The sequence below is a fragment of the Vigna umbellata genome, chromosome 1 (assembly GCF_029865625.1).
Source record: "Vigna umbellata cultivar VRB3 chromosome 1, Vumbellata_1.0, whole genome shotgun sequence".
Classification (NCBI taxonomy): domain Eukaryota; kingdom Viridiplantae; phylum Streptophyta; class Magnoliopsida; order Fabales; family Fabaceae; genus Vigna; species Vigna umbellata.
The window spans coordinates 91,540,250-91,555,694 of record NC_142165.1 but is presented as its reverse complement, the minus strand read 5'-3'; the positions used below and the strand labels follow the sequence as shown (position 1 = coordinate 91,555,694).

Below are 15,445 nucleotides of genomic sequence, written 5' to 3'. Positions count from 1 at the left end.
AATTCTCTTTACTATATTAATTTTGTTTCATTGGATGAACATTACATCATTTGGTATTCAAATATTTCTGTTTCTCCTCAACAGACTTAGCTTAGATTGAGTAATCCGAGTTAGCTCATAACTCTGCAATTTGGGAGGGAACTTGTCACAAAAAGGAGGAATTTTATTTAGCCCTTGTGACAAAAATATGGCTCACACAACAAAGAAAGGTATAACTTGGTATTTCTTTTCAAAGATCAAAATCCATAACTGCCTAGAATTGTCCAATATAACTACTTTCGTTTACAGTAAAAGAATGTTCAATGATGAACCTTGTTGAAAACGCACACCCAATCAAATGAGTCTTATGGAAGACTCACACACAATCACACTCACACCAAATCAAAGAAATCATAACGAATGAGAAGTGGACAATCAGAAAGCAATGCTTTGGCCTCCTTGGCTAGAGACACATGTGGCAAGGCTTCAAGTCAGGGCTTGTATGCATGGCAGCTGCAATCAGAAAGCAATGTTTCTTGCATAGCTGCACCATCAAGCACACAGGTGGGACTTCGGGGCAATAATTGCAGACTCCTTGGCCAATAAAATTCTGATCGGAGAATTATCTGTTTCTGCTTCATTAGTTTGTAACATTTCTGCACCATCTCCTAAATCCAAAATTAACAACAGAAACATTAAAGATGCAAAGATTAGAAAATACCCTTGATTATAAATTATAATTTATCACACTTCCGTGTCTTACTACAACGGCACTTACAAAGTTTATATTCTCGTGGAAACAATCTGATTTCGTGTCTTCTACACATTGATTGTTTGCCCATAAAAGGGCAGCTGCTGCTATTGTGGATGGTGAAAACACCAAGAAATCCATGACTGGTGAAATGTTCATCCACTTTAGTACTCAGCAGCCATTAAGATATTGCAATAAAGTGGTAACGGGTAAAGGGTAAAAGTTTGTTACCTAGACATGTTCTGATAATAACATCTGAGACACGAGAAACAGTGAAACTTAAATCACCCCATGTGGAAGCAGACCATGAAAGCTTGGCAATGAAAAGATGGACAAAATCAAAAGGGGTTATAGGGCGCAATCGCCACTTGAGACTGGCCATAACCAAAAGTTCCATCCTTTGAACTGTTTTGGGCTTAAAGAGGAACCTAGACTCGATCACTTGTAGGTCCAAAAGAAGTGGCACTTTGGTTTCTTCCATTTTAGCTGCTAGTGAAAGACAAGCAACTGATAACAGCTGCAGAGGCCATGCTTTATCATGCTGCACAAGTATGCCATTTTGTTAAAACAAACATTGTACTGATATTTCATCAATCATACCAATCTGAATAGAAATTACTATACCGTCAAGGTGCGTGACAAGAGGAAACGATCGAGGTAATTTACAGAAAGATAAGCTGTCTCAGGTCTAAAACTGTAGTAAGCATGCACCTGCAAATTGAGACTAATATCACTATCAAAAAATAGTTACAATGTAAAACCATGTTTAAGTGCTTGGAAGCATGCAAGCAATGTATTCACCTTTAGGATCCAATTTATGGCCTCTTCTCGAGCATTAACCAGCCATGTTTTGGGAAGCTGTCCTGTGGACTTTGTTTGTTCCTGTACTTGGTCATTTTCAGATTCTAATAAGCTCAATAGACAACTTTCATCACTGTTGGAGTCTCCCCACAGAACATAATTCAACTTCAAAGCCTCATCAGAATCCTCCAAGTGAATCACTTCGCTAGTTACTTCACTGCAATACAAGTCAGGAGTTTGGTGGCTTGTGGACTCGAGCGACATGGTGATTAAGAATGTATAAGCGAATAACTCAAGAAATGAACGAGTACACTGTCAATCATATATACCATTGTTTTGAATAATGAAGCCAATTTGTTTGCACCTGACATCGTACATGCGAAACTCAACAACCAGCATTTTTGTTTGTATTTTTCATTTTGGGTTAGGGTGGGATACATTCAATAAGGCAGAATCTAAGGGGCCATTGTAGAACTTCACAAGAAGCTTCGTCATCAAGAGCTGCCAAATTTAGTGGGACCAATCTAGAGCATCGATACCTCTGTCATCTCAATGGAGTTTGAGTATGTTCAAAGATATACATACACTTGTCGAATTTCCACGTGATATCTTAACCTGTTCAAGAGATTCTGATTGTTTTCTACAAAATATTCAAGCAAGTTCCTCTGTCACACTTCACTCCCATGGGACCACATCTATTATTGTTGGCCAATTGCGATGAGAGAAATGCTATATGCACAGTCCGATGTAGTCATGCAACTACGTCATAATTTCACTTAATTTTCGTCAAATAGTCTTATTTTTATAAGATAAGATTATAAACTATAAAACTCGAGTGTCGTGTATTATATTATATATTATTTTATAGTCAATTAAAATAAAAACTTTTCTTAATATGATAATAGAAGTTAATAACAAAAATCAGGGTAAACTATTAAAATGCAACACTGTTGTCCTATAAAATACATAACTATAATATACATCAAGTTTAATGTATGTAGGTAATTAGTGTATAGAATTTTACTCAACCAACTAATAAAAAATTAAAAAGTTGTAATTTGTTAGTCATTATCTTTATGCAATAGTTAAAAAATTAATAATTTTTCCGTTATAAATCACGACATGAATGCATTTATAATTAAATATTATGTTTTTAACGAATTTTATTTTCATTGTGTAATAAGTATTATTGTGACAATGTTTAGCAAAACAAAATGTCTTTAAAATGATTAATCAATTCAATTTAATTTTTATTATCCAAATTTTTCCATTATTTCTATATTAATCCAACCATCTTATTGGTTTGACCAAAATTTTAAAACTAAATTAGCCATTAAAGTAACTAAAACATTGATTCAATGTTCAATATATAGTTCAACCATTATTAAAATTAATATATCAAATTGATATTAAAAACAATGATAATAATTCATAAAATGATCATTTATAAAATAATTATAAAATTGTAACAGTAGATTTAGAACTAATTAAGATAGTTATTTAAATTATATGGCTCCTAAACATATAACTATCCACTAGTAGATGATATATAATATGCATTCATCGTTTAATATAAATTATTTATAAAAGAATTTTCAAATATATATATATATATATATATATATATATATATAATAAAAGAAAAATGATATAGATATGTCTTACTCTTTACTTCTTATTTAGTTGCATTCTTAATTAGTACCAAATATAATTATAATACGATATGATAAATTTTTAATAAAAATTTTGTAGTGCATACACATGTTTTTATTTGTTATGACAAAAAATAACTCAAATATAAGATTTTTAACATATCCAATGAAGCATGAAATTAAATATTTATAAGTGGTTTAATAATGACTTTATAAAAGATGGTACGATAGATAAAATAAATATTGTTAATAGATTTTAATATCATCTTAGAAAATAGAATTTAAGTCTATTTTAATCTTACAAAATCATTTTGTAAAGTGTAGTTTATATCTTGATTATTTCATTTTTACTTATATTTAAAACATGTCGTCTTGATTTTCTTGGATAGTAATTAATACTAAATCCACTAGGTTAATTGAACCTTCTGGAACTATTGATTAAAATTAAGTGTTAACTCTATGTCTAAATGTATACATGTCTTCTAAACTCTAACATAGGTTTTGTACAACTGAAAAAAAAAGTGAAGTTATACAACATCTATAATTGGTACAATGAGGAATAGTTTAGTGGACCCTATCAACAAACTAATAATTTACATGCTATCTGATTATTTGAATTCCGTCTGATTAATTAATCTGTAAACCATGAAATGCTTTGCAAGTAAACAAATATTATGATATGTCGTCACAACAACTCATAAATTTGCGAATTGAATCATATTAAGGATTGATGGTGTTATTTTGGATACACACGTAGTTCAAAATGAGAACAAATGATTATATGAAATTGTGCTTAGGTGTAATTTGTAATCATATCTATCATATTGTTTGATTGTTTCATTAAATAAAAATAGAAGCGAGAAAGCTTTGAAAATTATATTAAAACTTTCCGTATAGAGCTTCTTATGCCAAAATTGTAATGATCATATTCAAAATGCTATATAAAGGGTTCAAGAGGATTTTGAATTAACTAACCCTATATACATTCCACAACTTTTTATACATTAGACGATTTTCAATGAACGATCTAATCCTGTATTAATCTCCTATATTTTATTTGATTAAATCGATGATCCTGTAATTTTGATTTCATATCTAATATATAACATTTCTAACATAAATAAAAAGAAAATAAAAATTTTGATGACACAAAAATTAGTATAGAATATGATTAAAGGAAAGATAGAAATGATTTGAGAAATTTAGAATGAAATTTAAGAGAATGTGATAGCTTAAAAATTGATAATATTCATAAAAGTAATATATGAAATAATTAAAATTTTAATTTATATATTAAACCTAAGTTAAAATTTTAATATTTATTCTTTATCCCTTCTAAACATAAAATATTTGGTTCTTAGAAATTAATACAAAATTAGAAATGTAACATCCCAGATTATATAGAAATATATAATATAGTAAGTCTACATTTTTAATATAATATCTAATAAAGCATTAAAGTTACAGTCATCTCAAAAGAAGTCTTAATTTAAAACTTTAAACATATTAAAGTATTTCAAAATCAACAGGAACAACTAGGAATCCTAACTAGACTAAGCAGCAACGTCATCTCCTTCCAAGGCCTGCTCCAGAGGCACCTCATCCACCTCTGCTCACATCCAAGTGGATGATCATTGCAAAAGAAAAACACACACAAGCAAAACACAACACAGAAGCAAGGGTGAGCTAGATATACAAAAATCATGTTATAATAATCACATACAATATGCAAATAAAGACAGATATACTAGACTATACAAACATGACTTGTTGCACTTTAAACTTGACTCGTCCAGACTTAGAATGATTGTCGAGTTATGGCAGGTCATGCACTCGTGGTGGCTTCTATTGCTTTGCAAAGTCGTTGCCAATGGGTTTCACCCTACCACACTCACAAGGTTAGTCCGTTATCACTCACCTTGGGCCATACTGGAAGCACCCAAGACTAGGACCTCCTGCTACTCCTCACCACATGGTTCAATCCTCTCTACTTGAAAATGAAAGACCCTTGGAGCGTCAGGATAACCCCCAAGACTGAGCTACCATGCAAATAATTCTAAAATACACCAAGGGCACCACCATGAATCCTCTCCTTGAGGAGTATGTAATTACGTCCAATAACCACACTTTGTTACATTCAACCACCAAACATGTCTCATACATTCACATTGTAACATCCCAATTATTATAGCATTAAACTATAATAGAGTTCTTACATCATTGATACAATAGAACAGTGGATAGGAGGAGGAATAACAGTTTTCCTCATTATTATACAAACCCACACTCAAATTTCAAACCAAATACGATTCACACTTAAAACATAGACAATTTATAAGGCTCATTCTTCAAACTAAGCTTCCGTCGATCCTCCATCTAATGCTTGCTCCACCGGCATATCACCAACTTCTGCTCCCATCCACCGGATGATCATCGCCAGACAAAACACATAACACAAAAGAACAACCACACAACAGACAAAGCAAGGGTGAGCTAATGCAATACAAAACATCATGGTAAATTAACCAAACTTCCATCTTATAAGTTAAATTACTCAATAATATAATAAACGTACCATTATCATCGTAAACTCACTCATCTGGATAATCGTATGAATATTGAACTCTTAGCTAGTTCTACACTTACAGTGGTACTTTACTCAGCTACATCCTATCCTACTCTGTCCCCCAAACTGGATCTTCGGATATGGATGCACTTATTCGCTAGCTCAAGTATTCTATCCTACTCTGTCCCCCAAATTGGATCTTCGGATATGAATACAACCCCTGAAGCTACATCCTTCCTACTCTGTCCCCCATACTGGATCTTCGGATATGGATGCACTTACTTGCTAGCTCAAGTATTTTATCCTACTCTGTCCCCCAAACTGGATCTTCGGATATGAATACAACCACTGAAGCTACATCCTTCCTACTCTGTCCCCCATTGTGGATCTTCGGTAAGGATTTCCCACTTTCCACTACATAGCTTTCTCTCTAAGTGAGATCGAGACTATTGAGAGCATAAGAATGAACCACTAAATCGGAGTTCCTATATTCATACGTACAGTACTTGACACAAAATCAACCAGGAGTTCCTCCTTGGAACTCTATTCCACACTTTCCATTCATAAGTACACATGTCAACATGTTATCATCTTTAGTCATATCTCAAGAAAATAACTCTTACATACTCAGACATTTCACATCCTCACAGAAAACATTACTTATTAACACATAACTCTTTATGGTCTATTAATTCGAACCTTTAAGTAGTTCAAATAGATTAGATACCCTCACCGATGACTTCAGAAGGGTCAAAAACCCCCATATCGACCTAAAGAACGTCCAAAACGGACATCCAGAACTCCCAAAACGTCAAAAACATTAAAAACACTAAATTTGTCATGCATAACTCGCTCCAGCGAGTTGTCTCATTCACTCTAGCGAATTTACTATTCCAAAATCACGAAAATTCACTTTCCGGGCTATACCGACTGTTCCTTCCATCATACCGGCTTTATAGACGTCCAAAAACTCATCTCCTATCAACAACCCATATTCATCCAAATCTTATAAACATCTAAACTAAACATTTAACAAAGAGATAGCGGATAAATAGTCCAGTCCAAAATTTCATATCAAAAGCCTAGTCTCCTTTTTAAATCCATAAACAAATTCAAATTCTTCGATCTATACGTAAAAAAAACTTCCACCGATTCAAAATACTTAATGCGAACAAGATCTCTTCAAAATTATCAAAAACAGAAACACTTCCCGATTCCAAACCGTAGATCAATTCAAAAGACACAACAGAAACAGAATTTCATTCTAAAATCATAAAGAGAGTCAAAATCCTAAACATATACCAAATTTAAAATCATACAGAAACAAAAAGACTCAAGGTTAGCTCCCCTTACGGTTTTCTCCTAAGCTTGCTGTCAAACAGTTCCCCAACGTTCCTCTGCCTTAGAATTCCTTCTCGCGGCTCCAAACTGAGCTCTAAAACTTCTCTGGTCCAATGCTTTTAGGTAACAGTTCTCAGATTCAACTTAGGAATTCTCTCAGCCCCAAAACCCCCTTAAATAACCAGAAAAACGTGTTTAAATAGTAAAACGCGTTTACTGTATCAAAACGCGTCCAAAACGCGTACAGCGAGTGAGTCTGATTTTGACAACTTTGTCAGTCCGGTTGAACCCCTTCCCGTTGTCGGAATTATGCGTATAAGTACTCGAATCGAAGCTATTCAAGTCTACTTTCTAATGGAAAAAGAATCAACTTAATATCTAATTTGTACAATTAATTATAATTAAAATACCAAACCATGTCAAAGTTGACAGCATTGTATTTTGCATATAAACTTTAACTTTTGTTACAACTTGATACATTTTTGGTTTCTTACTCTACTAATGACCCGAGATTCACATTTTCCTTTAATTTTTCAGGGTCTTACATTCTCCCCACCTTTAAAATTTTTCGTCCTCGAAAAATACACTCTTTAATCAAATAAATGAGAATAGAAGTTCTTCATTTCTTCTTCCAATTCCCAAGTCATTTCTTGGGTCTTCTCGTTCCACAATACTTTGACTGTACGAATATCCTTTCCTCTTAGTTGCTTCGCCTGAACATCAAGAATCCGTACTGGTTTTGCGTCTAATGACAAATCTTCTCTGACTTGAACGTCATCCACTTCGAGTACATGATCAGGACTTGACACATATTTCCTTAATTGAGATACGTGAAATACATTGTGCAAGTTTGCCAATTGAGGAGGTAGTGCAATCTCATATGCTACTGGTCCAATTCTCTTGATAACTTGGAATGGACCAAGAAACTTTGGAGACAACTTCTTGGATCTGATAGCTCTCCCAACTCCAGTCATCTGAGAAACTCGTAGAAACACGTGACTTCCCACTTCAAACTCAAGAGGCCTTCGTCTATGATCTGCATAAGACTTTTGTCTACTTTGTGATGCCTTCATCCTTTCCTGTATCAGTTTCACCTTTTCTGTGGTTTGTTGAATTAATTCTGGTCCTAACATCACTATTTCTCCTTCTTGGTACCAACATAGGGGTGTCTTACATCTCCTACCATATAGTGCTTCATATGGTGCCATGCCAATGCTTGTATGATAGCTGTTGTTGTAAGTGAATTCAATTAATGGTAAGACCTCATCCCAAATACCCAAGTGATCTAAAACACAAGTCCTCAACAGATCTTCTAAGGATTGAATCGTCCTCTCAGACTGTCCATCAGTTTGTGGATGATACGCAGAGCTCATTTGTAATTTGCTACCCAATTCACGTTGTAGAGACTGCCAGAATTTTGATGTAAATCGCGGATCTCTATCTGACACTATGCTCGACGGTATTCCATGTAGTCTTACTACTTCTCTTATATACAGTTGGGCGAGCTTCAACATTGGCATCTTTAGATTCATCGCCAAGAAGTGAGCGCTCTTTGTCAACCTATCTACCACAACCCAGATAGCATCATGACCTTTTCCTGTCCGTGGTAAGTGGGTTACAAAATCCATAGCGATACTGTCCCATTTCCACTCAGGTATCTCTAGTGGTTGTAACATACCTCCAGGTCGTTGATGTTCTACTTTAGCCTTTTGACATGTCAAACATGCTGACACAAATTGTGCCACATCTCTCTTCATTCCAGACCACCAGAAAGACTTCTTGAGATCTTGATACATCTTAGTCATACCAGGATGCATGCTAAGACGACTTTGATGTCCTTCCTCGAGAATCAACCTTTTTATCTCAACATTATCTGGGACACAGACTCTGTCTCTAAACCTCAAAATGCCATCAGTTCCTAACATGAATTCTCTGGCTTGATCTGTACCCAATAAACCCACTGTTTTCTGCAGCTCGGCATCTAATAATTGTTTATCTCTGACTAAACCCAACAAATCACTTGATATTATTAAGTTGCTGCACCTGATGAAATCCGCCTTCAGCTCAACATACAACTTCATATCTCTGAATTTCTCGATCAATTCTAACTCCCTTACCATCATAGTAGATACATGCACTGTCTTTCTGCTCAGAGCATCTGCCACTACATTAGCCTTACCTGGATGATATAGAAGTTCAAACTCATAATCCTTCAAAAACTCCATCCACCTTCTCTGTCTCATGTTTAATTCCTTTTGATCAAAAAGATATTTCAAACTCTTATGATCGCTGAACACTTGGAATTGTGCGCCATATAGGTAATGCCTCCAAATCTTCAGAGCAAATACGACAGCTGCTAACTCTAAATCATGAGTGGGGTAATTTTTCTCATGATTTTTAAGTTGTCTCGAAGCATAAGCTACCGCTTTCTTTTCTTGCATAAGTACACATCCCAGTCCTTGATATGAAGCATCACAGTATACTTCGAAAGATCTTCTTGGGTCAGGGATCACTAACACTGGAGCACTTGTCAACCTCTTCTTTAGTTCCTGAAAACTGGCTTCACATCGGTCTGTCCAAGCAAATGGATGATCTTTACGAGTTAATTGCGTCAATGGTGACACAATCTTAGAGAATCCTTCTATGAATCTGCGGTAATACCCTGCTAATCCTACGAAGCTCCTGATCTCAATTACGGACTTAGGTCTCTCCCATTGAAGCACAGCTTCAACCTTAGCCGGATCTACAGATATTCCACCAGCCGATATGACATGTCCCAAAAATTGCACCTCTTTCATCCAAAACTCACATTTGGACAACTTGGCGTACAACTTTTTACCTCTTAATACCTCAAGAACTGTTCGAAGGTGATCCACGTGTTCTTCCCGAGTCTTGGAGTATATAAGAATGTCGTCTATGAAGACTACGACAAACTTATCTAAGAAAGGTCTGAATATTCTATTCATATAGTCCATGAATACAGCTGGAGCGTTGGTTACACCAAAAGGCATAACCACGTATTCAAAATGTCCATATCTGGACCTGAAAGCAGTCTTTTGCACATCTTCTGCTTTTACTAAAATCTGATGATAACCTGATCGTAGATCAATTTTCGAAAACACTTTCGCTCCATGTAACTGATCCATCAAGTCGTCGATTCTTGGCAACGGGTACTTGTTCTTGATTGTCAACTTATTCAGCTGTCTGTAATCCACACATAATCTAGAGCTCCCATCCTTCTTCTTGACCAACAACACTGGCGCACCCCAAGGTGAAACACTTGGTCTAATAAATTGCTTCTCAAGCAAGTCTTCTATCTGCTTTTTCAATTCTGTTAATTCAGCTGGAGCCATCCGATACGGAGCAATTGATACTGGTCCGGTGCCTGGTATTAGATCAATTGCGAACTCAATCTCTCTTTGAGGAGGCAGTCCCGGTACATCTTCAGGAAACACATCCATGAAATCATTTACCACTAAGTGATCCATGTTCCCTCCACTCTGGTTAACCTCCATGTGTGTCAACACCATGAAGCAACACGACCCTTCTTGTACTTCGCGCCACAATTTTCCCGAAGATAATATCCTCGACTCTTCCTCTTGAGGAAACAACAATCTCTTTGCACCGCAGTCTAAGAGAATGTGATTGGAAGTTAGCCAATCCATTCCTAAAATTACCTCTAAACCTTGTAGAGGTAAGCAGATAAGATTAACTCTAAACTGACGTCCTTCTACTACTACAGGACATCTAGTACATGCTAGAGATGTCTTAACTAAGCCAGAAGCTGGAGTAGATACTATTAAGTCATATTGTAGCTCACTCACAGGCAGTCCTAACTCTCGTACACAATCATCAGACACAAAGGAGTGCGTAGCTCCAGAATCAAACAAAACACAACAAGCTTTCCCAAACAATAAACAATTGCCGACGATAAGATTACCTGGCCCAGTTGCCTCCGCTCCAGTCATCGCATACACTCTGCCCACAGCCTGAGGTTTGGTATCTGCCATCTGTTGAGGCTGATTAGTTAGTTGTTGAAGCCTTGATCCTTCAGATGTGGGACAATTTCTGGCAAAATGTCCCTCCTTCCCGCAGGTAAAACATTTCATAGGACCAACTAACTGAGGGCAAACAGACTTATAATGTGGTCCTCCACAGCGAAAACACTTCACCACGCTAGATTGCCCTTCTTGACCTGATGGATGAAACGAAGGTCCTTTGATTGCTTGAAAAGGAGGTTTAGAATACGGCTTCCTCTTGTCTCCATGACTGAACTTGGACCCAGATGGTCCACCAATCCTCTGTGGTTGTCTTTGCTGACTTTGCACTTCATTCTTGGTCTTTTCTAACACTTTTGCCCTCTCCACTAAGGTAGGAAACTCCTTAATACATAAACCTTTTACTAGCAATTTGATATCTCCTCCAAGACCATTTTCGAACTTCCTACATTGCCATTCTTCATCCATATCCAGAGTGTGAAAACGGATCAGATGCTTAAACTTATCAGCATATTCCGTCACGGACATTCCCCCTTGCACTAGCTGAAGAAACTCCACTTCTTTGGTAAACCTTACACTGTCAGGGAAATATTCAGCATAGAACTTCTTCTTGAATAAGTTCCAGGTGATCGGGGTACCACTCCTTTCCAACAATGTCCTTGTACTGGTCCACCAGTGACTGGCCTCTCCTGACAATAAATATTCGGTATAAGCCAATCTATTTTCTTCCGGGCAGTTTTTGGCATTGAAAATCCTCTCCATATCTCTAAACCATTGGTCTGCTTCATCAGCACTAGTATTGCCACAGAATTTAGCTGGATGGTGTTGAAGAAAATTCTCTAGGCTCCATTCTTGAATTGGAGTAGGTGGAATATAAAAATGGTCAGTGGAAATTCTTGCACCACCGTTCATTAATTCCACATATTGTCTTTGGTGTGCCTCGGCTGACACCCTAGCAGCTTCCAATTGTTGTAATGCCATTGTGTTATGTTGCATCAAGGATGCATTCTGCTGCTGCATCGCCACCACAAATGATTCCATTACTTTTACCAGATTAGAGACATCAGACCGTACAGGTGAAGGAGGAGAAGATGGTCTGGATGCCATGGTTCTGTCCAACGAGAGGAACCATTAGTCCAAAAATTAATTCCTATAGTCGAAAGATACAACTAAAACATGATATCTTCATAACCTACAGGATTCCTAAGGAAAGAACTGCTCTGATACCATTAATGTAACATCCCAATTATTATAGCATTAAACTATAATAGAGTTCTTACATCATTGATACAATAGAACAGTGGATAGGAGGAGGAATAACAGTTTTCCTCATTATTATACAAACCCACACTCAAATTTCAAACCAAATACGATTCACACTTAAAACATAGACAATTTATAAGGCTCATTCTTCAAACTAAGCTTCCGTCGATCCTCCATCTAATGCTTGCTCCACCGGCATATCACCAACTTCTGCTCCCATCCACCGGATGATCATCGCCAGACAAAACACATAACACAAAAGAACAACCACACAACAGACAAAGCAAGGGTGAGCTAATGCAATACAAAACATCATGGTAAATTAACCAAACTTCCATCTTATAAGTTAAATTACTCAATAATATAATAAACGTACCATTATCATCGTAAACTCACTCATCTGGATAATCGTATGAATATTGAACTCTTAGCTAGTTCTACACTTACAGTGGTACTTTACTCAGCTACATCCTATCCTACTCTGTCCCCCAAACTGGATCTTCGGATATGGATGCACTTATTCGCTAGCTCAAGTATTCTATCCTACTCTGTCCCCCAAATTGGATCTTCGGATATGAATACAACCCCTGAAGCTACATCCTTCCTACTCTGTCCCCCATACTGGATCTTCGGATATGGATGCACTTACTTGCTAGCTCAAGTATTTTATCCTACTCTGTCCCCCAAACTGGATCTTCGGATATGAATACAACCACTGAAGCTACATCCTTCCTACTCTGTCCCCCATTGTAGATCTTCGGTAAGGATTTCCCACTTTCCACTACATAGCTTTCTCTCTAAGTGAGATCGAGACTATTGAGAGCATAAGAATGAACCACTAAATCGGAGTTCCTATATTCATACGTACAGTACTTGACACAAAATCAACCAGGAGTTCCTCCTTGGAACTCTATTCCACACTTTCCATTCATAAGTACACATGTCAACATGTTATCATCTTTAGTCATATCTCAAGAAAATAACTCTTACATACTCAGACATTTCACATCCTCACAGAAAACATTACTTATTAACACATAACTCTTTATGGTCTATTAATTCGAACCTTTAAGTAGTTCAAATAGATTAGATACCCTCACCGATGACTTCGGAAGGGTCAAAAACCCCCATATCGACCTAAAGAACGTCCAAAACGGACATCCAGAACTCCCAAAACGTCAAAAACATTAAAAACACTAAATTTGTCATGCATAACTCGCTCCAGCGAGTTGTCTCATTCACTCTAGCGAATTTACTATTCCAAAATCACGAAAATTCACTTTCCGGGCTATACCGACTGTTCCTTCCATCATACCGGCTTTATAGACGTCCAAAAACTCATCTCCTATCAACAACCCATATTCATCCAAATCTTATAAACATCTAAACTAAACATTTAACAAAGAGATAGCGGATAAATAGTCCAGTCCAAAATTTCATATCAAAAGCCTAGTCTCCTTTTTAAATCCATAAACAAATTCAAATTCTTCGATCTATACGTAAAAAAAATTCCACCGATTCAAAATACTTAATGCGAACAAGATCTCTTCAAAATTATCAAAAACAGAAACACTTCCCGATTCCAAACCGTAGATCAATTCAAAAGACACAACAGAAACAGAATTTCATTCTAAAATCATAAAGAGAGTCAAAATCCTAAACATATACCAAATTTAAAATCATACAGAAACAAAAAGACTCAAGGTTAGCTCCCCTTACGGTTTTCTCCTAAGCTTGCTGTCAAACAGTTCCCCAACGTTCCTCTGCCTTAGAATTCCTTCTCGCGGCTCCAAACTGAGCTCTAAAACTTCTCTGGTCCAATGCTTTTAGGTAACAGTTCTCAGATTCAACTTAGGAATTCTCTCAGCCCCAAAACCCCCTTAAATAACCAGAAAAACGTGTTTAAATAGTAAAACGCGTTTACTGTATCAAAACGCGTCCAAAACGCGTACAGCGAGTGAGTCTGATTTTGACAACTTTGTCAGTCCGGTTGAACCCCTTCCCGTTGTCGGAATTATGCGTATAAGTACTCGAATCGAAGCTATTCAAGTCTACTTTCTAATGGAAAAAGAATCAACTTAATATCTAATTTGTACAATTAATTATAATTAAAATACCAAACCATGTCAAAGTTGACAGCATTGTATTTTGCATATAAACTTTAACTTTTGTTACAACTTGATACATTTTTGGTTTCTTACTCTACTAATGACCCGAGATTCACATTTTCCTTTAATTTTTCAGGGTCTTACACACATACTTTCAATGAAATACAATTACAATCATCATATTATGCATTTTGTTCATGCCACACACTTAATTCAACCAAAGAGAGAGAGCAAAAGAGAAGACTGGACTCAGAATTCGCACAACGCACCCTCACTCGCAAGGCGAATTAACTCGTTGAGGTGTTGTACCTCATGTCCCTCGCATAGCGCACCCACTTAATTCGCTATGCGAATTAACTCGCTGAGGCTACAAGCCTCAGGTCTTCTCGCATAGCGAACCCAAGTCGTATGCGAGAGCTTAAACAGAGACCAACCCCCCTAAAACTCTCGCTATGGTATGCGCCCAATTCGCCTTTCGAATTAAACTGGCAGTGGCTCCAGGTCACCATCAGTCACACAGCGACTTGATTCGCTATGCGAATCACCAAACAGAGAGCACACCCTCTAGTCATTCGCACACGTGCCAACTCGCACAACGAATGACCCAAACAGTGAGCACTCTCTACAGGGATTCGCTATGCGAGACAGCTCGCATAGCGACTCTGCATCATCTGCAGAACGCAAGTTCTGCAGAATCAGACCCTCATATCCCCCCTTACCATTTCTAGGCCTTCCCTCCAACTTCTAACACCTCTAATTCATGTTTTATACCTAATTAAACTTATCAAAATGATTATAAACGTTCCTACTACAATTCTAAAGTGATTTAGACTCAAATTCTACTCTAGAACACCAAAATCAACAACTTAGGGACCCAAATCCAATTCTACTACTTGTAACTTGTTTTAGACCAGTTTGAGATTCCTAACAAGTCAGAATTGACCTATCTGAGCTACCCAAATAGCACAAGAACACACAAGACCTCC

The 15,445-nt window shown here is 36.7% G+C and overlaps 2 protein-coding genes across 3 annotated transcripts; both read right to left on the bottom strand.

The window, feature by feature from the left end:
* Positions 1–242: 242 nt before the first annotated feature.
* On the bottom strand, positions 243–1,941 carry LOC124841922 (cyclin-D1-1-like). The gene is made up of 5 exons (XM_047318303.2): positions 1,532–1,941; positions 1,355–1,441; positions 962–1,271; positions 758–873; positions 243–647 (listed from the first exon to the last, which is right to left on the bottom strand). The coding sequence occupies exons 1-5, from the start codon at positions 1,793–1,795 to the stop codon at positions 471–473; spliced, it is 954 nt and encodes a 317-aa protein (XP_047174259.1). The 5' UTR covers positions 1,796–1,941; the 3' UTR covers positions 243–470.
* Positions 1,942–4,558: 2,617 nt separating this feature from the next.
* On the bottom strand, positions 4,559–14,596 carry LOC148206797 (uncharacterized). Of its 2 annotated transcripts, XM_088104759.1 has the most exons (3): positions 14,071–14,592; positions 11,031–12,199; positions 4,559–4,792 (listed from the first exon to the last, which is right to left on the bottom strand). In XM_088104759.1, exons 2-3 carry the CDS (start codon positions 12,193–12,195, stop codon positions 4,737–4,739), a joined length of 1,221 nt encoding a protein of 406 aa, XP_087960885.1. In that variant the 5' UTR covers positions 12,196–12,199; positions 14,071–14,592; the 3' UTR covers positions 4,559–4,736. The 2 variants fall into 2 exon arrangements, 1 of the variants encoding a protein (XP_087960885.1); XR_015783743.1 differs by lacking the exons at positions 4,559–4,792; positions 11,031–12,199 and adding an exon at positions 12,318–12,561 and having other exon boundaries at positions 14,071–14,596.
* Positions 14,597–15,445: the final 849 nt, after the last annotated feature.